The sequence below is a fragment of the Astatotilapia calliptera genome, chromosome 3, assembly GCF_964374335.1.
Source record: "Astatotilapia calliptera chromosome 3, fAstCal68.1, whole genome shotgun sequence".
Classification (NCBI taxonomy): domain Eukaryota; kingdom Metazoa; phylum Chordata; class Actinopteri; order Cichliformes; family Cichlidae; genus Astatotilapia; species Astatotilapia calliptera.
The window spans coordinates 11427395-11450363 of NC_137424.1; the positions used below are offsets into that span (position 1 = coordinate 11427395).

General features: G+C 46.8%; 2 protein-coding genes across 2 annotated transcripts in view; both read left to right on the plus strand.

Moving 5' to 3' along the window:
- The window catches only part of LOC113011589 (NACHT, LRR and PYD domains-containing protein 12-like), a 534299-nt gene that overhangs the window by 400179 nt on the left and 111151 nt on the right, over positions 1-22969 (plus strand). The gene's annotated exons all lie outside the window — the stretch shown is intronic.
- LOC145425157 (protein NLRC3-like) lies at positions 5301-9206 on the plus strand. The gene is made up of 2 exons (XM_080298119.1): positions 5301-7503; positions 9014-9206. Exons 1-2 carry the CDS (start codon positions 5876-5878, stop codon positions 9189-9191), a joined length of 1806 nt encoding a protein of 601 aa, XP_080154245.1. The 5' UTR covers positions 5301-5875; the 3' UTR covers positions 9192-9206.

Consider the following 22969-nt stretch of genomic DNA (forward strand, 5'->3'; position numbering starts at 1 on the left):
TCTATACAGCTGGGTGGTGCTGTGATGTTACTGATAGTGAACTTTATTTTAGTAGAGTTTCCAACCGTCCCGTAAAAAACTGAATTGTTCTGTATTCAGAGAAAATATTACGCATTTCGTGTTGAGCTGAGAAGGAACACAGTTTGTCCCGGTGTTCTGTCAAAACATCCTACCGTAGCGTAAATTTATGGTCTTGTCTATCAATCCGTGCTACCTTATCAGAATATGCTACCTTACGTGGTTAATGGCTCCGTTGTATAGGTAGCGTGTTCAGATGGCCCAATGACACTATTAAAACATGCTTCCTGCTTGGATTTATATAGGTAGCATGTTCAGATGGCCCAATCACTTCAAAACTTTGAGTTATTTCGCTAGGACGTTAATAACATGCTTCCTGCTTGGATTTATTTAGGTAACATGTTCAGATGGCCAAATCACACTATTAAAACATGCTTCCTGCACACAATCATCTAATGTTGACAAAGAATACAAACACACATGGAGGGGAAAAGACAGCTGTTTTTATTTGAAGTTGTTCTGTGTTTTCCTTACATTTTTTGCATTTATATTCTTCGTTGCTCTCTTTATATTTTTCACATTCAAAATGTGCCCATCTTTGGCAAGATTCACACTGCACCTGGAAAGGAAAAATAAAACACTCATATTCTGTTTGGTGAATACTATTAGTCAACATTTTTATCATGATTGGCAAGTAATGATACTAAGACTTATGTGTTTCTTTTCTTTTGTTTTGCTTTACCATTTCAATCATGCTGCGGTCAGCATTAGCATCTAACATGGAGCAAACAATAAGATAAGATAAGATAACCTTTATTAGTCCCACACGTGGGAAATTTGTTTTGTCACAGCAGGAAGTGGACAGTGCAAAAGTTATGAAGCAAAAATTAGAATACGATAAGAATAAATACAGTACACAGCTGTACAGAATAGAATAAAAATAATATACTATATACAGTAGAATAAAATAGAATAAAAATATACAATAAGATAAAAATAGAATACAAATGCTATATACAACTGAGTAAAAATACAACGATGCCAGAAAAGATTATTGCACTTAGTGTTATTGCACATGTGTGGATTGTGTGTTTGTTCAGGTAAAGTCTTTGTTGTGGAGGCTGACAGCAGTGGGGAGGAAAGACCTGCGAAATCTCTCCGTCCCACACCGTGGGTGCCGCAGTCTCCCACTGAAGGAGCTGCTCAGTGCTGTCACAGTCTGCTGCATGGGGTGGGAGATGTTGTCCAACAGGGATGACAGCTTAGCCACCATTCTCCTGTCACTCACCACCTCCACTGGGTCCAGAGGGCATCCTAGAACAGAGCTGGCCCTTCGGATCACCCTGTTCAGTCTCTTCCTGTCCCCAGCAGAGATGCTGCCGCCCCAGCAGACCACACCATAAAAGATAGCAGAAGCCACCACAGAGTCATAGAAGGTCTTCAGGAGTGGGCCCTCCACTCCAAATGACCTGAGTCTCCGCAGCAAGTACAGCCTGCTCTGCCCTTTCCTGTAGAGGGCGTCTGAGTTATGATTCCAGTTAAGTCTATTGTTCAGATGAACACCAAGGTACCTGTAGCTGTCCACAGCCTCAATGTCCATACCCTGGATGTTCAGTGGTTGCAGTGGAGAATGCTTGTGCCTGCGGAAGTCTACCACCAGTTCCTTGGTTTTACTGGCGTTGATCTGGAGGTAGTTCAGCTGGCACCAGTCCACAAAGTCTTGGGTCAGACCTCTGTACTCCTTGTCTTCCCCATCAGTGATGAGGCCGACTATTGCAGAGTCATCAGAGAACTTCTGCAGGAAGCACTGGGTGGAGTTGTGGGAGAAGTCTGCAGTGTAGATGGTGAAGAGGAACGGAGCCAGAACCATTCCCTGTGGGGCCCCCGTACTGCAGACGACCCTGTCCGACACACAGCCCTGAGTCCTCACATACTGTGGTCGGTCGGTGAGGTAGTCCAAAATCCAGGTAGTGAGGTGATGGTCCACTCCAGAGTTCTCCAGCTTGTCCTTCAGAACCGAGGGAAGAATGGTGTTGAAGGCACTGGAGAAATCAAAGAACATGATTCTCACAGTGCTTCCAGCGGTCTCCAGGTGAGCGAGGGAACGATGTAGGAGGTGAATAACGGCATCATCCGCTCCAATGCCAGGCTGGTAGGCAAACTGAAGTGGGTCCAGTGATGAGCTTGTTAGGCGCCGAAGCTGAGCCAGGACCAACCGCTCCAGGGTCTTCATCAGGTGGGATGTCAGAGCCACCGGCCTATAGCTGTTGAGGTCCTTGGGGCGTGAAGTCTTTGGCACTGGAACAACACAGGAGGTTTTCCAGAGCTGTGGGACTCTTCCCAACCTCAGGCTCAGGTTGAAGAGGTGCTCCATCACCCCACACAGTTGGTCCGCGCAGGACCTGACGACCCTCGAGCTGATGCCATCTGGACCCGCTGCCTTCTTGCCATTAATCCTCCTCAGTTCCCTCCTAACCTGGGTGGTTGAGAGAGACAGGCTGGAGCCTTGTGTTGAGTGTGTATTGGATGCTGTTGTTGGGGGTGGGGGGGAGTGAGCAGGGTGAATAGAAGAGGTGTGAAGTGTCTGAGGTGTCAGAGGTGGAACAGCAGCAGTGGGGGTGGGTGAGTCTGCAGCCGATGTTGCAGACTGCCTCATGGCTGAATCAAATCTGTTGAAGAAATGATTCAGTTCATTTGCCCATCTCACATCCCTCCCAGGCAGAGAGTTCTGCTGTTTGTGGCCCGAGATGGTTCTGAGGCCTCTCCAGACTTCACCAACGTTGTTTTGCTGAAGCTGTTTCTCCATCTTCTGCCTGTAGCTGTCCTTCCCATTCCTTATCAGTCCCCTCAACTCTCTCTGCACCCTTTTCAACTCCTCTTTGTCTTTGGATTTGAAGGCCCTCCTCTTCTGCTTGAGGACAGCTTTAATTTCTGGGGTAATCCAAGGTTTGTTGTTGGAGAAACACCGTACAGTCCTGGTAGGTACGGTGTTATCCACACAGAAATTAATATAGTCAGTAATGCATGTAGTAAGGCCGTCGATGTCCTCTCCGTGGTCGTCACAGATCACCTCCCACACAGTCGACTCAAAACAGTCCTTAAGAGCCTCCTCGCTCTCCTCTGACCATCTCTGCACTGTGCGGGTGGCTGGTGGCTCCCTGCGCACTAAGGGCTCATACACAGGGACAAGGTGCAATGCAGTTATCCTCAGCGTTCCCTGAAACACATTCATAGTTAGGTTTTAATCAAACATTATTTATTGAATAATTAAAAAGTAATTGTACATGTTTCCCAAATATATTTCATGGAAAATTAGTCTCCTGAATTTTTTATATAGGGAGATAGGCCTCCATACCTTGGAGGGCCTGAGATGTCCCCAGAGAGGTGGCGTCTGATACCCAACCTGACATATAGACACAGACATACAGGCACACACAGACACAAACATCCATTCCCACCCTCATGCTCTCATATGCACTTCACACTCAACCGACGTGGAGACAGACATAAAGCTGAAATACTGATTCAACGTTCTCCAAAAGTTGATTCTGTTCATCTGTTCGTAGCGTTTTGTGGGAGAAACGTTTCGTCTCTCATCCAGGTGACTCCTTCAGTCTCACCTGACTGCAGGTTTCAATCTTATAAACAGGACATTTACATAATGACTGAAACCAGCCCACTGAAGGAACAATGGGCTGGGAGGTCAGTTCCTTAATCTTAATTATGCAAATTCTCATGACCATTGATCAACAACCACTGATCAATGGTCATGAGTACCATTCACAGCAAGCTGGGGAATGGCTGCAATCACAGCATTGTAAGATGGTGACAGATGTACCCTTAGGCCCCCTCCTCGTTTCAGAGATGGTCTTTCCCTTTTCACTAAATGGCCTACTTGACTCCACCCTCAAACCAGCGTTCCTCCAGGATGTTACATCCTCATCATTGAAAAAGTGTCCACTGGCCTGTAGGTGTAAATAGACTGCAGAGTCCTGGCCTGACGAGGTGGCTCTTCTGTGTTGTAGCCAGAGGTTGTTTGGTTTCCCCGATGTATAAATCCTGGCAATCCTCCTGCACTTAACAGCGTACACTATGTTACTCTGTTTGTGTCGGGGGACCCGATCCTTGGGGTAGACCAGTTTTTGGTGCAGCGTGTTTTTGGGTTTAAAAGCCACAGAGACCCGGTGTTTAGAAAAAATGCATCTCAACTGCTCCGATACTCCTGACACGTACGGGATCACTACAGGTTTTCTCTTAGGCAGCGGTTGTCCTTCTCACCTGGATCGGCTGGAGCTTTCTTTAGGCGCCTTTCCAGCTTTGACAAAAGTCCAGCTGGGACACACTTATGCTACGTCCAGATGAACAGAATCCACTTTTGGAGATTTACTTTCCTGGATGATTGAGAATGCATCAAGACGTTCCTCTTAAAGTGTTATTCAGTGTTGTGACAGTCAGCTGCTTCAGCTGCTGCTGGGATGGGCTGTGGCAAAGAGAACAGAGAAAATCCAAATCAGAGTTTTTCTCTGAATTAAAAGCAAGGAAACAACAATATATTCTACATGGTGAAACTGATGGTTTATGGTGTTTGGCTCTGTTTTTCTGTATTCATGCAGATAAAGTGTAAACTCAGATGAATTATACCATCAAATGTTAAAGGAAAATATCAGGATGAGTGTCTGTGAGCTGAGAAGGACGTGAAGCGAGCAGTTTATCCCAGAGTTGAAGCTGCTCTGTGTGCAGAGATGAGCTCAGATTCCTGCTGTGATTGATCAACAGTCACAGAAATGTAGACTTGTAGTTATTACTGCAGTATGGTCACAGCAGATACTGATAAACATGTATTATGAGGATGGATGATCATGTTTCTCACTCTCTCCTTTAAATCTCAGTTTTTTTCTTCTTCACAGTTTATCTGTTAATTTATTAATGAATAACACTGAAAGAGTTTCTGTTATATTTCCCCTTGAACATCAGCTTATTAGGGCGGCATTAGGAAATAGCCCCCCTCCAAAGAATGAATAAATGAATGATGATAATAATGAAATAATTCAAAAGCAGAGCTCAGAGTGGTAGAATGGTCAAACATGGATCCACGGGTGGTTCAACTGCATTTGGTGACGTGACTAAAGCAAATCTTTCAAATAATCCCACCATCAACGGGATGTTGTCTCCTTTACTACGGTTACTTTACTTAGTCACCGTGTGAGTTTCTTTGAAATGAACCAAATTCTTTTATTTGTTGATTGTTGCATATTTAACCTCTACAGTCAGGAAAGGAGGAGATGAGGCCTCAACAATGTTGGGTTGTAGCTGTGGTTCAGGTTAGAGTGAGTGTCCATGGAATAAATGTAAGTCAGTGAACTGGAAACATGACTGTGTTCAAACTTTGTTTTCCTTTTTATAATGAGTCTAATCAAAGGTGGACAGAAGTATCTCCACTTTGACTTTTCTGTGTCACCATCAGAGCTTCTGCACAGTGTGGAGAAAGATCCAGAAGCAGAGCTGGACTGCAGACAGCCAGTCAGAGCAGCTGTGTACAAAGTAAGACTGAACATCTGTCTGCTGATGGACTCATTTCTGAAAACTGGACTTCTTGTGTTGTTCAGACATTGAAGAGTTTTCTTTCTCTTTAGTCTCATTGTTTTTCTTTCTTTCAGCAGATGTTGGTCTGCAGGAGGTTTTAGATGAACATAAGATCAGCCTGAGGAGGAGATGTGAACGTGTGACTGAAGGAAGTGAGGAAACAGGAAGTAGAACCCTCCTCAACAGGATCTACACTGACCTCTACATCACAGAGGGACAGAGTGAAGAGGTTCATACCCAACATGAGGTGAGGCAGCTGGAGACAGCTTCCAAGATGGACGCCCTCCATGACGCTCCAATCAGGTGCCAGGACATCTTTAAAGCCTTACCTGACCAACAGAGACCCATCAGAGTGGTTCTGACCAATGGCGTGGCTGGTGTTGGAAAAACCTTCTCAGTGCAGAAGTTCACTCTGGACTGGGCAGAGGGCTTGGAGAACCAACATGTCAGTGTGGTGGTTCTGCTTTCATTCAGGGAGCTGAACCTGATCAGAGATGAGCAGTACAGTCTTCTGGAGCTGCTCCATGTTTTCCATCCAACATTACAGAAGGTTACAGCAGAGAAGCTGGCTGTCTCTCAGCTTTTGTTCATCTTTGACGGCCTGGATGAAAGCAGACTTTCATTGGATTTCACCAACAGGAAGCTGCTGTCTGATGTCACACAGAAGTCATCAGTCAGCCAGCTGCTGACAAACCTCATCCAGGGAAATCTGCTTCTCTCGGCTCTTGTCTGGATAACTTCCCGACCCGCAGCAGCCAATCAGATCCCTCCTACATGTGTTGACAGGCTAACAGAAGTACGAGGCTTCACTGACGCCCAGAAGGAGGATTACTTCAGGAGGAGATTCAGTGATGAAGAGCTGTCCAGCAGAATCATCTCCCACATGAAGACATCCAGGAGCCTCCACATCATGTGTAGTATCCCAGTCTTCTGCTGGATCACTGCTACAGTTCTGGAGCACATGTTGACTACAGAGCAGAGAGGAGAGCTGCCCAAGACCCTGACTGACATGTACTCACACTTCCTGCTGCTTCAGACAAAGAGGAAGAAGAACAAGTACCATGAGGGACGTGAGACGAGTCCACAGGAGCTGACGGAGGCTGACAGGGAAGTTCTTCTGAAGCTGGGGAGGCTGGCGTTTGAACATCTGGAGAAAGGAAACATCATGTACTACCAAGAAGACCTGGAGCAGTGTGGTCTGGATGTGACAGAGGCCTCGGTGTACTCAGGAGTTTGTACAGAGATCTTCAAAAGAGAGTGTGTGATCTTCCAGAAACCAGTCTACAGCTTTGTTCATCTGAGCATTCAGGAGTTTCTGGCTGCTGTCTACATGTTCCACTTTCACACCAGCAGGAAGACAGAGGTGCTGAAGATGTTTCTAAAATCAGAATCTTTAATCAAGATGATTTTCAGTCTTTTTGATAACAAAGATCTCCAATCACTTGATGTATTTCTGAGGAGAGTCATGGAGAAATCCCTCCAGAGTAAAAATGGCCACCTGGACCTGTTTGTTCGCTTCCTTCATGGCCTCTGTCTGGAGTCCAACCAGAGACTCTTAGTAGGTCTGCTGGGTCAGACAGAGATCAGTCCAGGAACCATCCAGAGAGTCATCAACAACCTGAAGGAGATGAACAGTGATAAAATCTCTCCTGACAGAAGCATCAACATCTTCCACTGTCTGATGGAGATGAACGACCTCTCAGTACATCAGGAGATCCAAGAGTTCCTGAAGTCAGAGAACAGATCAGAGAAGGAACTCTCTGAGATCCAGTGCTCAGCTCTGGCCTTCATGCTGCAGATGTCAGAGGAGGTTCTGGATGAGTTGGACCTGCTGAAGTACAAAACATCAGAGCGGGGACGACAGAGACTGATTCCAGCTGTGAGGAACTGCAGAAAGGCTGGGTGAGTCCAGATGTGATCACTAACATCATTGATCAGTGTAGGTTAGTAGTTTAATGTTGAAAATAAAATCAGATTGTAACCACAAAGTGTTTGTGTCCGTACGCTGCAACCTTCCACACCATTCCTTTATTGTACAGACTCAGCAGCAGCTCCATGGATCCCAAATCCAAGAGTGGAGAACAGATTTGAAGTGTGTCACATCCATGCAGTCACAGCTGTTTCCACCATGTTTCCACTGATATTGATCCTGTTCAATGACACGTTTCATATCAGTGAATATGCTCTTTAGGACGTCCACTGACATGTTTAAGTGTCCTGCTGGAAATCACTCAAATCATCCATGAAATCCATGAAAAATCCTTTTAGTGTTTCTAAATTCTCCCTCTGTCCTCTCTCTCTCTCCATCCTCCTCACTGCTTCTTTCACTGATAATCACACATACATCGTATTCAGCTACAAAATAACACAATAATATCATCTGATCATCATTATTATAAGAGCAGGATCCATATTTGATATCAGAGTAACACACTGCTTGGTTATGTGCAGTCATCATCAGTGACTGTGGGTCAAACAGAAGCTCTCTGATTGGTTGCTGACCTTGGTCACCTGTCCACTCTCACCTGTTTGTGTTTGCTCTCTCTTTGCTGTCTCCATCCTCTCTCTCCTTTCTCTCCCTCTCTGTCTTTGTACGTCACTCAGGTCCAATGGAAACAGTGACATTTACAAACCAATCAAAGACAAACTGATCCATGTCAGGTTATAACAATATTCAAAGTGAATACAGTCTGCTGCTGGACACAGACAGGTAACATCATTTTGACCTGCTGTCACCTGGATCTGGACTCATAAACACTGAAGCCCTGAACAGGAATACAAATCATTTTCTGCCAACTAGCGACACAGCAGCAGATAATGGCTCAGAAAGCTCAAATGAGCCAATCATTTCTGTGTTTAGTTCCCCTGAAATCAGATCTGATATCAGCAGCTCTGAGTTCATTCATCATTATTGTCCAGTGATGAGATTTCTGCTCCGTTTGGTAACAGTCAGCAGGTTTTTCCTGCGTGTGGACGTGAACAGTCGTACCTGACAGCAGGTAGCAAACAGAGATTATCTTTCCAGCTGGAACTCTTCACTGAGCTGAACTCATTCAAAATGTTCTGGAGTCAAAACAGGAAACAGTCCAAATGTGTGTCTTCACTCTGACTCTGGATCAGATCTCAGTGACAGACTGTGGACATTATGGAAGCCTAAATGTGACACCATCTTCCTCCTTCATCTGCAGATTAAAGCCAAACAAAGATTCTCATTAAAAGTCTGCAGGTCTGAGAGAGACTCAATCGTTGTGTCATGTCAAACACAGTAAGAGGAGCTGAAGCACAGATGTGAAGAGCAGATTCATCAGATTATGACCTCACTCTGTTTTGTCTTCATATATATTCAGTCTGTGTTTATAATGCAGATTTTCTGCTTTTATAATAACACATTTTATTTTTTCTATCATCACAGACTGACTCAGTGTGGACTCTCAGAGTCTCACTGTGAAGTTGTGGCCTCAGCTCTGAAGTCCAACCCCTCCCATCTGACAGAGCTGGACATTAGTAACAACAAGCTGCAGGATTCAGGTGTGAAGCTTCTGTGTGCTGGACTGGAGAGCCCAAACTGTCGACTGGAGACTCTGAGGTGAGTTCACTGACTGCGGCTGTTGTTGTTTTTCTATATTTCAGGTCTTTGATTGATGTTTGAAACTTTCTTTAGTTCCTACATGTTCAGGATGTGTCTGAAGACAAATGTGAAGAAGTTTGAGTGCTTTCAGAAATGTTGTCTTTCCAAACGACTGAACAACAGTTTTTCCTTTTGGCTCCAAACAGAAGTGACAGACTTGAGCAGGGTTCATTTAAAGGCTGACAGAAGTGGAGTGGTGACGGGGAGATGTTTGACAGGACAGTGTTTCAGCCTCCACAGGTTCATGTTGTGCTCCATCAGTCAGTGAAGATGAAGTCAGTGCTGATGAGGCTGTAAAGTGTGTGAGGGATGTGAATGAGGATGATGAAGATCTGATGATAGCAGGTAAAAACAGGCTGCAGAGACTTTGAGCCATACAGGGCACACAGTGTGTGCACAGAACAGCTGAAATCATTATGGAGGCCTCACTGGAATATGGAAGCATCACAGTACAGCTTCAGTGAAGCTTTAAAGTCTCTGATATGAGATGAGAAATGAAGCAGCCAGAGCTTTTTCATGAGTGGAAATCCACTGTGACTGTGAGCTGCTGCTACAGCCTCCAGATTAGCCAGCAGCTCATCCTGCTCAACATTTCCTCACCAACTTTAATGGAAGTGTGATGTTTTCAGCTGGAGTGATGGTCAGGGTGGCCTCCCTCTCCTCTTCTTCTCCTCTTCCTCTTTCATTTGTAAAGCCACTTCTGCTGCTTTCATTCATTTGGAAGTCCTGTAGCTGAGTTTGGGAGAGACTAACAGCCTCGGCAGCAGAGGGGAGAAAGGCTGTAACACCACCACTTTACTCTGTTCTACCTGTCACATCATTTTATCAGGAAACAAATATGCTCATGTTTTTACTATGTTTGTCTTGAAGCTGTAAGAAGATCACATGGTGCTTTTTATTATTGTGTTGGTTTGTTTCATGTCTCTTGGATGGAGCCCAGCTGTGCGTGGCCCCTGGGCCTGTGGTCAGAGTGTGTGCTGGATAATCCGGCCCAGGATGAGGCCAAACTGACATGGGATGAAATGTCTGTCACATAATTGAGCTTAGTGTAGTTTCATTTCTGCACAATTTAAAAACAACCAAAACTTTGTTCTGTCTTTTCTATGTTATACTGTAGACTTTCTTTGATACTGTGTCCAAAAGGAGCAGCTTTTACTTTGAAGGGGAGCCGTCTGTTTCCTCTTCAGGTTGGATGATGGAAGCAAATGAGTGTGTGATGTTCTTTCAGTGTTGCACTTTGTAGACGCTCCCTGAGCACTGGTCTCACAGCCAGCTGCACATAGAGACCAGTGTTGTTAGTCCAGGTCAGAAGATGACTTGTTGGAATGAAAATGAGCTTGTAGTTTGTCTGCTTTAACCCTTTAAAGCCGGTCGGCGCGGGCACGCTCTGTTTTGAGTAACTCTTTTTAAATCCCGGTAACACTGCAACCACGTAAGCTAGCGCAATAATTTTTTTGCATATGAAACCGGAGGAGTTGTACTTACATCTTATGCCATCAGCTTGTCCTCGGTCACAGTTTCCTTCCACATAAAGCTTTGCAAAAACTGCATAAAAATCACTTTTGAGGGATAAGCCTCTTAAATTTCTCTAACTAGAAATATATGTTAAAAAAAAGTAAAACGATTTTAAATTATTTTGTAGTTTATTGCACTTTTTTGCAATGGATGTAATTACTAATATGTAATTGTATGTAATATGTAAATGTAATTGCACTTAATTCAGACATATTATTAAAATTTGGGATATAATGGTTGTATTGATGTATATCAACTTGAAATGCTCCCAAAAATGGCACCACAGCATGTAAACATATAATATAACCTCTAGCGGACTTGGTTCTATGGTAGGTCTTAAAGGGTTAATAATGTGACTGGAAAAAGGTGTTGGACTTCAAATATGTCCATTTCTTTCACACTTCACCTTTAAAAGTGAAGCCTTGTGGTTCCTGGAAGTAAAAACACGACTTTTTCAAGTCTTTGTCCTGTTTTTATGATAAATGTACGACTTTAATGTGAAACATTCAGAGTTTTTTCTCTTGTTGTGTTTGTTTGAAGCTGCTTCCTGTTGGCTTCAGCTGTTTGGAGTTTCCATTTTCTAAACTTCTACATTCTGAACCTTCTTCAGCTCTGAACAGATGATGAAACACTGAAGGATTTCAAGCTCATACTTTGTCTAATAAACTTACATCTTTCATTTTTTATACAGATTGAGTGTCTGTGGTTTGTCAGAGATCAGCTGTGATTATCTGGCAGCAGCACTGAAGTCCAACCCCTGCCATCTGAGACTGCTGGAGCTGAGCCCTAACTACAAGCTGCAGGATTCAGGAGTGAAGCATCTGTGTGGTTTCCTGGAGAGTCCAGGATGTGGACTTGAAACTCTGAGGTCAGTCAGCATGTTTTAGTTGTGCTGAGATGAATACATAGCTGGACTGGCCATCGGGCATACCGGGCATTTGCCCGGTGGGCCGATGGTGATTTTTTGTTTTTTTGGGCCGATGGGGTTTTTTTTTTTCATGTTTTTTCCATAACGGTATAAACACTGCACATGTTTGTTTTTTTGTTTATTTATAAGGAACCCCATTAGCTTCCACAACAGTGGTTGCTAGTCTTCCTGGGGCCCAAACCATCAAATACCACCAAATAAAATGTTACACAATGAGTTGGATGCAAATTGTCCACATAATTTGGCTCTTAGATCCACAATAAGGTTTTACAATTCTGAAAATGTAAACATGTGAATATTAAAAATTATATAAAAAAGCAAAAAAACCAAAACACAACACTCAAACAAAATACACAATTTCCATTACAAGTGACATTACCCTCTACAATTTTTACAAATACATTAAAAACGGCCTAAATAGGCTTTTAGGTGATTTTTAAAATTATGAATAGAAGCCAATTCTCTAATTGCATAAGGCAACTTATTCCACTGAAAAGATGCTTTAACTATAACAGAGTTTTTCAAAAAGTTACTTTTAACTCGAGGAGTTACTAAATTGTGGTTAGTTGAGAATCGTGTAGCATGATTATGTATTTCATCTGGATACTGCAACTGAGCATAAAAAAAGTGTGGTGTGTTTACCAGTATTGCTTTCTTTAAAAATACAAGTAAGCCATAGTATAATTTAGCTTGTACAGAAAGCCAAGAAAGTTTATCGTGCATTTTATCAATACTTGTATAGTATGAACACCTTAACACTAATCTGGCCGCCCTATTTTGGACTAACTGAAGTCTGTTCAGATCTGTCTTATTAGCTGCAGAACAAATGATTGAGCAGTACTCTAGATGAGATAATACTAGTGCATTAATGACATCTTTCATAATTGAAGAAGTGATGTAAAAAGAGCATTTCCTAGCTATAGCTATGCCCTGTCCCATTTTCTTAATAACAGAGTTGATGTGCTGAGACCATGAAAGGTGGTGGTTTATGGTAACACCAAGTAATTTAATCTGGGTGACCTGTTCTAATGCCGATCCAGCTATGGAAAGATTTAGTTGTGGGCTGTTGACTAAGCGTACTCTACTTCCTATTAACATGGATTTGGATTTAGTCACGTTTATAATCATGTTGTTTTTACTTATCCAATCAAACACGTTCAGCAAATCTAGTTGTAACACGCTTGTCAATTCATAGTGGCTACTGGCTGAATAAAACATGGTGGAATCATCAGCATACATTACAAGATGAGATTTATCCAGGACATACGGCAAATCATTTGTAAAGACTGAGTAGAGAAGTGGACCGAAGCAGCTGCCTTGGGGTAGACCACAGTTCATTTCACAGCCCTCCGAGAAATAACCATTATAATAAACCTTTTGCCTTCTTCCAGACAGATAACTTTCCATCCAGCACAAAGCAGCTGGTGAAAATCCATAACATTTTAGTTTATCTATCAAAAGATCATGATTTATCAAATCAAATGCAGCACTAAAATCCAAAAATACCACCCTGGCCAAATTCCCATTATCCAGATATTTGTACCAGTTATCTGTCATGTGAATAAGAGCTGAACTGGTGGAATAACCAGGTTTGTAGGCATGTTGAAACTGAGTGAGTAACTGATTTTCTATTAGGTAATGTTGAATTTGTTCATAGACAATCCTCTCCATAATTTTACTTAGAACGGGGAGCAGACTAATAGATCTGCTATTGACACCATTAAAAACGTCATTCTTGTTTTTAGGGATGGGAATTATTTTCGATTCTTTCCACTGCAATGGAAATAAGCTGCATGCCAAAGATCTATTACATATGGGACATATAGGAAGGGACACAAACTTGGCTGCAAGTTTGAGCAGTTTACTGTCTATGTTATCAGAGCCGGAGGATGTATCGTCAGGAAGTGATATCAATAAGCGCTCTACCATCTGCACGTTCACTGCCTCAAACTTAAATTGGCATAGCTTATTATTCATGATAACATCCTGTATAAGACGACGTGATAAGGTGGGATTGCCTTTGCTCATATTAGATTTTAAATTTGTTATTTTATTGCTGTAATAATTCGCAAAATAATTGGCTATGTCCTTAGCTTTACTTATAAACCTACCACCCGTGTAGATGTGAGACATCACCATAGCAAGATCTCTACCCATTATATTATTTAAAACTTTCCACACCTTTTTGCTGTCCTTATTGGCCTCCTTGAGCTTAAGTTGATAATATTCTTTCTTCTTGCGCCTATTCAATTTAGTTACTTGATTTCTTAACTCGTGATATCTTGCCCACTCTTGTGGACTGATAGACTTATGTGCTTTTGCTTTTGCTATATTCCTTTCTGACATTGCAACCTTAAGTTCATTATCTAACCAAGGTGCGTAGTTCTTTTTAACAGTAAATCTTTTTAAGGGGGCATGTTTGTCAGCCAGGTAGCAAAAGTTTTCAATAAACATAGATAATGCCATATCAGGGTCACTCTCGAGGCAGATGTCAGTCCAGTGAATTTCTTTTACGTCATTAATATACTTATCTGCATTGAAATTTTTGTATGATCTATGAAAAATAATCTTTTGTGCAGTTTTCAGTGGTTTCATTTTCTTGGTCAAACCTACAAGATTATGGTCACTATAACCAACTGGAATAGAAACAATATTAGAGCAATGCTCAGGAACATTTGTATATATATATGATCAATGCATAATGATGACCTATGACCTCCAGCGTTGACCGTGACCCGGGTGGGAATGGTGATCATCTGAGACAGGCAACAAGCCGACGCTGATGAACTTATCTTTTTCCTTAAAGAACAAGAAGGAGCTGACCAATTGATATTAAAGTCTCCTAATAAGAACATGTCTTTGTTTTCCTCAGTTACTCTTTCCAGCATTTCACAGATTCGTTTTACATACAACATATTACTACTTGGGGGTCTATAGCAGCAACCTGCTAATACAGGCCTGCCATAGAGCGGGTGTAACTGAACCCACACAATTTATAGGTCGTTAAACATTAAGTCTGTACGTAGTTTGCTTGCCATCCATCCATCCATCCATTTTCATCCGCTTTGTCCGAGGCCGGGTAGCAGGGGCAGCAGCTTAAGCAAAGAGGCCCAGACCTCCCTCTCCCCAGCTGTCAAGAACCGAAGTTCAACACACAAGCTGGACCCAGGAGCAGAACACACACACAGCGGTACGAGAGAAAAAATAAACTTTATTATAACTGAGAGTGTCCCGGGAGAGTAGAAGGGAGAAAACGCACGGAACCAGAGAAACCGAGGGACCGGGAGAAGAATCGCGCAGGAAACGCCGAGAGCGGGACCGTGGGAGGCTGAAACAGAAAAAGAAAAAAGGATTATTGGGGTGCGGGTAAACCGGCAGCATACGAGGGGAGGTAGTGTACGCGTCTTACGATGATAGCGGGGCCAAGGGAACCGGAGGGAGGGGTGAGGGTCCGTGGGGAGAAGCTCCAGAAAGGGCGAGGCGGCTGGGGTTGATCGTGATCCAAATTCTGGACAGGCAGGTGGACAGGCTGGTGACTCAAAACACGCCGAGCAGTGATCTGGGTATACAAGGCAGAGTTAGTACTAGTTCACACGGATAGGATTGCCTAAGGACTTTCCCGTAGGTGTGCGTTACCGCTGAAGGACGATTACGGACTGGCGTGGAGCAGCAGGCTGGGCAGGATTAAATGGTCCACCTGGTGATCGCCTGGGATGGGATGCAGGTGTGGAGTCAGCGGCCACGCCCACGGGAGTGGGCATCCCATCAGCACCTCAGACGCCAGGCCGCGGACCATGACAGTACCCCCCCCTCAAGAGTCGCCCCCAGGCGACAGGCCGGGACCCCGCCTGCGGAGAGAAGCATGGAAAGCAGAGATGAGGCGAGGGTCCAGAACGAAGGAGCGCGGGACCCAGAGGCGGTCCTCGGGGCCGTACCCCTCCCAATCCACGAGATACTGCCAGCCGTGCCCGCGCCGGCGCGCATCCAGGATACGCCGGACCGCATAGGCCGGATGGCCGCCGACGAGCCGGGCGGGAGGAGGGGGCGTGGAAGGAGGGCACAGGGGGCTGAGGCGGACTGGTTTAAGCTGAGACACATGGAACGTGGGGTGCACACGCCGGGAGGCTGGAAGCTGAAGCCTGACCGCCACCGGGTTGATGACTCGGCCCACCTCGTATGGCCCGATGAAACGGGGAGCCAGTTTGCGGGACGTGCCCCGGAGTGGGATGTTCCCAGCAGCCAACCAAACCTTCTGTCCCGGCTGGTAGTCAGGGGCTGGGGCGCGGCGACGATCGGCGTAGTGCGCATGTCGTTCCTTCGCACGCAGGAGGGCGCTGTGAACGCTGCGCCATACACGTTGGCAGCGCCGAAGGTGGTGTGGAGCCGACGGGACGGAGAGAGTCAAGTCCTCTTCAGGGAAGAGCGGAGGCTGATATCCGAGAGACGCCTCGAAAGGTGATAGACCGGTGGAGGACGAGGTTAGAGTGTTGTGGGCATACTCCACCCAGGGCAGGTAGGTAACCCAAGAGGAGGGGTTTTGACTGGCCACGCACCGTAGCATAGTCTCCAGTTCTTGATTGAGACGTTCAGTCTGTCCGTTGGATTGCGGGTGGAAGCCGGAGCTTAGGTTAACCTTGGCGCCGAGAGCGGAACAGAAGGTCTTCCACACCTGTGAGGTGAACTGGGGACCTCGATCGGAGACAATTTCCAAGGGGATTCCGTGGAGCCTGAACACATTAGCAACCAACGACTGGGCAGTCTCAGCGGCTGAGGGCAGCTTGGCTAGCGGGATGAAGTGAGCGGCCTTGGAAAACCGATCTACAACGGTGAGAATGACACGCTTTCCGGACGAGACAGGGAGACCGGTAACAAAGTCGAGGGAGATGTGAGACCAGGGCCGGTGGGGTGTAGTGAGCGGGTGGAGCTGGCCTGCGGGGCGCTGGGTGGATGACTTATTACGGGTGCAGACGGCACAGGCAGACACATAGTCCCTCACGTCCCTTATTAGCGTTTTCCACCAAAAATGTTTCTTGAGGAGGTGCGTCGTTCTGTTCACACCTGGGTGGCACGTGAATCGTGCTGTGTGGATCCAGTGGATGACAGCTCCACGGGCGGCAGCAGGAACGAAGCGCCGTCCGGGTGGTCCGGTCCCTGGATCGGGGTCTCCCGGGAGAGCTCGGCGAATGGTCTCCTCTATTTCCCAGGTGAGGGCGCCCACCTAGGATGGGTAGGATGGTGGCGGGGGGAGTCGCTTCGCTGTCGGAGGAGTACTGACGGGAGAGCGCATCGGGCTTGGTGTTCCGCGATCCTGGACGATAGGAGAGCGTGAAGTTGAAGCGGGCGAAGAATAGGGACCAGCGAGCTTGGCGTGGATTCAACCTCTTGGCGGTTCTCAGGTACAGGAGGTTCTTATGGTCTGTCCAGATGAGGAAGGGCTGAGCGGCCCCCTCCAGCCAGTGGCGCCATTCCTCTAAAGCGAGTTTAACGGCTAGCAGTTCCCTGTTGCCGATGTCATAATTCTTCTCTGCGGGGGTGAGTCGGCGTGAGAAGAAGGCGCATGGCCGGAGCTTATTCAGAGGCCCAGACCGCTGGGAGAGAACTGCTCCCACTCCCGCATCAGACGCGTCAACTTCTACAACAAACTGCTTAGCAGCGTCTGGGTGGGTTAGGATGGGTGTGGAAGTGAATAACCGTTTTAACTTAGCGAAGGCTGCGTGGGCTTCAGGGGACCAGGTGAAGGGCACTTTGGGTGAGGTGAGCTGGGTGAGCGGCGCTGCCACCTGGCTGTAGTTCCGGATGAAGCGGCGGTAAAAGTTCGCAAACCCCAGGAAGCTCTGAAGCTTCTTCCGTGACTCCGGAACCGGCCATTCCAACACTGCCTTGACTTTCACCGGGTTGGTCTTCACCTGCCCACCTGCTAGAATGTAGCCCAAGAAGGAGATGGATGAAACGTGGAACTCACATTTTTCCGCCTTGACGTACAACCTGTTTTCGAGCAGCCGTTGTAGTACGCTTCTCACATGGATGTGATGTTCTTCGGGTGTTTTGGAAAAGATCAGAATGTCATCTAGGTATACGAAAACAAACACATTTAGGAAGTCCCGTAACACGTCGTTGACTAGAGCTTGAAAAACCGCCGGGGCGTTGGTTAGTCCAAATGGCATCACCAGATATTCGAAATGCCCCAGTGGGGTGTTGAAGGCAGTCTTCCACTCATCACCCTCACGTATTCGAACCAGGTGATAGGCGTTCCGCAGATCCAGCTTGGTGAAGACTGTGGCTTCCTGGAGTGAGTCAAAAATAGAATTAATTAGTGGGAGGGGATATTTATTCTTGATGGTGATGTCGTTAAGACCCCGGTAATCGATGCAGGGGCGAAGCGTCCCGTCCTTCTTTCCCACAAAGAAAAAACCCGCAGCGACAGGGGAGGACGACGGCCTGATTCGTCCTGCTGCTAGCGACTCTTGGATGTAATTCTCCATGGTTTCTCTTTCGGGGCGAGACAGGTTATACAGTCTGCTAGAGGGCAGCGAAGCTCCCGGGAGTAAATCAATGGCACAGTCATAAGGACGGTGAGGAGGTAGTGAGAGCGCCTCGTCCTTACTGAACACCTGCCGAAGATCGTGATATTCGGGGGGCACGGAAGAGAGGTCCGGTGCGGGTGGCGGGGTTGAATTTCGTTTCGTTGAGGCGGAGGGAACGGCCGACCCCAAACAGTTCGCCAGACAGAACACACTCCAGCTCGCGATCCTCTTTCCGGCCCAATCGATGCGAGGGTTACGTTTCTGTAGCCAGGGGTAACCTAAGATAAGCGGGGTGTCAGGAGCGGGAAAAGTGAAAAAGGAAAGCTGCTCCTGGTGATTCCCTGATGTGACTAACTGTACGGGTGCAGTTTGGTGGGTGATATAAGCAAACACTTGATTATTCAACGTGGAAGCAGGGATGGGCGGCTCGAGTGGCGTGAGGGACACAGCTAATTTCTTAGCCAGTCTCTCATCCATAAGATTCTGTTCCACCCCGGAGTCTACCAGCGCGGAGCATGTAAAGGTCTGGTTATTAGTTACGAGGGTAACGGACAGTAGTAATCGGGGTCTAGTAGTGCTTAACGTGCTGCCCACCCGTATCCCCGGACTTACCGGTGGGCCGGGTCGTTTGGGCGGACCGGGCAGACAGCGATGCGGTGACCGGGCCTCCCACAGTACAGGCATTCTCCAGCCCGAAATCGGCGTTCCCTCTCCTCCGGAGAAAGCCGAGAGCGTCCGATCTGCATGGGTTCGGGCGGGGGAGGCGACGGAGAGCGCGCACACGCAGCCGTGGGCGTGGGCGGAGAAACACTGATCCCGGGGCGCAATACGGAGCCCATAGGTTTAAGCCGCCGCTCGGCATCCCTCTCCCGCAGGAGAGGGATGCTCGACTAGGTACTCCGCGATACTGCGCCGCCCCTGACGGAGCCCCAGCAACTTCTGTGTGGCGTCATCTTCCGAGACCGGAGGGGAGAACGTAGCCCGGAACTCCTCCAGGAAATCATCGTAATCGCAATCACGAATGGAGTGAGATGTTAAATAGGCCTCAGCCCACGTTAAAGCACGTCCCCGTAATAAACCTACAAAATAGGAGATTTTAGCTGCATCCGTGGGGAAGGCATGTGGCGTGCGGCTGAAGAACAGGGAGCATTGAAAAAGGAACCCCCCACACAGGTCTAACTCCCCGTGGAAGGGCTCCAAAGGCGGAGGCGAAACGCCGTGGGGCACGGGATCGGGCGGCTTGGTTCGCAGCTGTTCCCGAGTGTCACTGAGCTCTTGGTAGCGGTCCTGGAGCGATTGAAGCTGCTGGTCGTGGCGACCGAGAATAGCGCCCTGCTTATTAATGGCGGAACGGAGTGGATCTGCTGGGTCCATACTGGCCAGTCCGTACTGTCAAGAACCGAAGTTCAACACACAAGCTGGACCCAGGAGCAGAACACACACACAGCGGTACGAGAGAAAAAATAAACTTTATTATAACTGAGAGTGTCCCGGGAGAGTAGAAGGGAGAAAACGCACGGAACCAGAGAAACCGAGGGACCGGGAGAAGAATCGCGCAGGAAATGCAGAGAGCGGGACCGTGGGAGGCTGAAACAGAAAAAGAAAAAAGGATTATTGGGGTGCGGGTAAACCGGCAGCATACGAGGGGAGGTAGTGTACGCGTCTTACGATGATAGCGGGGCCAAGGGAACCGGAGGGAGGGGTGAGGGTCCGTGGGGAGAAGCTCCAGAAAGGGCGAGGCGGCTGGGGTTGATCGTGATCCAAATTCTGGACAGGCAGGTGGACAGGCTGGTGACTCAAAACACGCCGAGCAGTGATCTGGGTATACAAGGCAGAGTTAGTACTAGTTCACACGGATAGGATTGCCTAAGGACTTTCCCGTAGGTGTGCGTTACCGCTGAAGGACGATTACGGACTGGCGTGGAGCAGCAGGCTGGGCAGGATTAAATGGTCCACCTGGTGATCGCCTGGGATGGGATGCAGGTGTGGAGTCAGCGGCCACGCCCACGGGAGTGGGCATCCCATCAGCACCTCAGACGCCAGGCCGCGGACCATGACACCCAGCCACCTCCTCCAGCTTATCCGGGGGAATACCAAGGCGTTCCCAGGCAAGCCGAGAGATATAATCTCTCCAGCGTGTCCTGGGTCTGCCCCGGGGCCTCCTCCCGGTGGGACATGCCTGGAACACCTCACCCAGGAGGCGCCCAGGGGGCATCCTTGTCAGATGCCCGAACCACCTCAGCTGGCTCCTTTCGATGTGGAGCAGCAGCTGCTCTACTCTGAGCCCCTCCTGGATGGCCGAACTTCTCACCCTATCTCTAAGGGAGAGGCCAGCCACCCTTCGGAGGAAGCTCATTTCTGCCGCTTGTATCCGCGATCTCGTTCTTTCGGTCACTACCCACAGCTCGTGGCCATAGGTGAGGGTAGGGACGTAGATCGACCGGTAAATTGAGAGCTTCGCTTTTACACTCAGCTCCCTCTTCACCACGACGGACCGGTGCAGCGTCCGCATTACTGCAGCTGCAGCCCCAATCCGTCTGTCGATCTCCGGCTCCCTTCTCCCATCACTCGCGAACAAGACCCCGAGATACTTGAACTCCTCCACTTGGGGCAGGAACTCATCCCCGACCCGGAGTGGGCACTCCACCCTTTTCCGGCTGAGAACCATGGCCTCAGATTTGGAGGTGCTGATCCTCATTCCCGCTGCTTCACACTCGGCTGCGAACCGTTCCAGTGCGAGCTGGAGGCCCTCACCCAGCTCGCACTGGCAAGTTTGCTTGCCATATTATCATTAATGTATAGGGCTACGCCCCCTCCAAATCTGTTCCTGTCCTTCCTATACAACTTATAACCGTTTATTTCAAATTCATTATTCTCAAAGGCAGCATCTAAATGTGTCTCGGAAATAGCCAGCACACTTATCTAACTAAGGGAGTTTTTCCTTCCCACTGTCGCCAAAGTGCTTGCTCATAGGGGGTCATATGATTGTTGGGTTTTTCTCTGTATCTATGAAGCGCCTTGAGGCGACTTTTGTTGTGATTTGGCGCTATATAAATAAAATTGAATTGAATTGAACTTATCGTATTTATTGACAACAGTGACTGAATTTCCTGAGTCTTATATTTAAGGCTACAAATATTAACATGAGCCACTGAAAAATCTTTAACGGAGAATCCGGGAATAAGTATAGGATCCGACATTTGCAGACCGATCGATCTCAACAGCAACACTGCACATGTGTCAAGGTCAAGGCCCGCGGGCCACATCCGGCCCGGCGTACATTTATATCCGGCCCGCGAGATCGTTTTATATAGATGTACTATTATTGTTATGCATGGCCCTGCGATATGAGGCGCTAATAATATACAAACTACAGATCCCATAATGCAGCGCTGCAGCCTCCTTGTTGAACGCTAAACTTCTGTTATTGCGAAGCTAACCGCTCACAATGGTGGAGAGAAAAGTTGATTCTGAAAGCAGAGCCTTTCAGCGCCAGTGGGTGACTGAATATATGTTTACATACATTGCTGGTAAACCCGTGTGTCTTAAAGAAGACACACGGGAAGAAGAAGAATCTGACATTTCAGCAGACCTTTTTCATCAGAGCAAAATCACAAATTGAAGCTGTTGTGAATGAAAATTTTATTGTAGCAGAGGAGCGGAATGAGCCCGGTACCACTCTGAAGAGCTGCATGATGAAGCTGTGCGACGTCTTGTGTCCAGACAAAATGCAGATTTTGGAAAATGTGAGCCTGAGCAGAAATACGATTGCTGATTGGGTTTGTGAGATGGCCACTGATTTAAGAACACAGTTGTGTGAAAGAAGCAAAAACTTTATTGCATACTCTCTTGCTGTGGATGAAAGTACAGACAAACTGAATTGCACAGGGGGCCAAACAGAAACACATGAAGCAGATTTTCCTGTTCTGGCTTTTTATAGCAGATAACCTTCTAAATATTCTGCAGTCCATCAAAACTGAAGCAAACCATGAATCAACATGTGAACATGAGCTGATGCTGCTGAAGTGAAGCAAAGTTCCAGAGGTTTGATTACAGACACAGCTGAGAGTTTGTAATCTGTCATCATTTTAAAAGGTTTAAATTTCTTCAGTATTGAACAGCAGAAATGAGGCTTTGTTTTGGGAGGCCGACAGCAGTGAACACAACAGCAGACTGGTGCGTAATAAGCAGTGAATAATGCAGGAAACAGATTTTTGAAGGTAAACTGTTCTTGAAGTACACTGTTGAGAGAGAGAGCTGTGCAGGAAGTAAACGTCAAAGTCAGAGAGAATTCATGACGATGTTCATCAAACATAAAGCGTAGTTTGGATCTTCTTCTGCTGCTGGTTCAGTCAGTTTTGGTTGGAGACAGATGAAACCTGCAGCTTCAGGATCTGTGAGCTGTCCACTTTCAGCCCCGACGGCGTGTCCATGTACGTGCTGTCGAGTGAACGATCCACGCTCTGTGTTTCCATCTTTGTGTGTTTAGCTGCTCTCATTTACTGTTTTATCTGTTTGCTTGTTGTTGAAATACTTTTGGGAGCTTTAACCTGAGATTCTGGCAAAATACATTTATATTAAAAATCGATTCAGGATTGAATGAATCAACATCGCTTTATTCAAATTAAAACCATTTAAATAGGAAAATCCATTTTTTTACAGCCGCCTCTAATGCTGGGTAATGTCAGCTGGTCCATGTGCAGCTGGCTGTGAGGCTCAGGGAGCGTCTACAAAGTGCAACACTGAAAGGACATCATCCATAATCGCATCCAG

Coding starts and splice junctions, on each gene's coding strand:
- LOC145425157 (XM_080298119.1), top strand. CDS start 5,876: ATGGACGCCCTCCATGACGCTCCAATCAGGTGCCAGGACATCTTTAAA. Junction 7,504..9,013: donor AGGAACTGCAGAAAGGCTGG/GTGAGTCCAGAT, acceptor CTATCATCACAG/ACTGACTCAGTGTGGACTCT.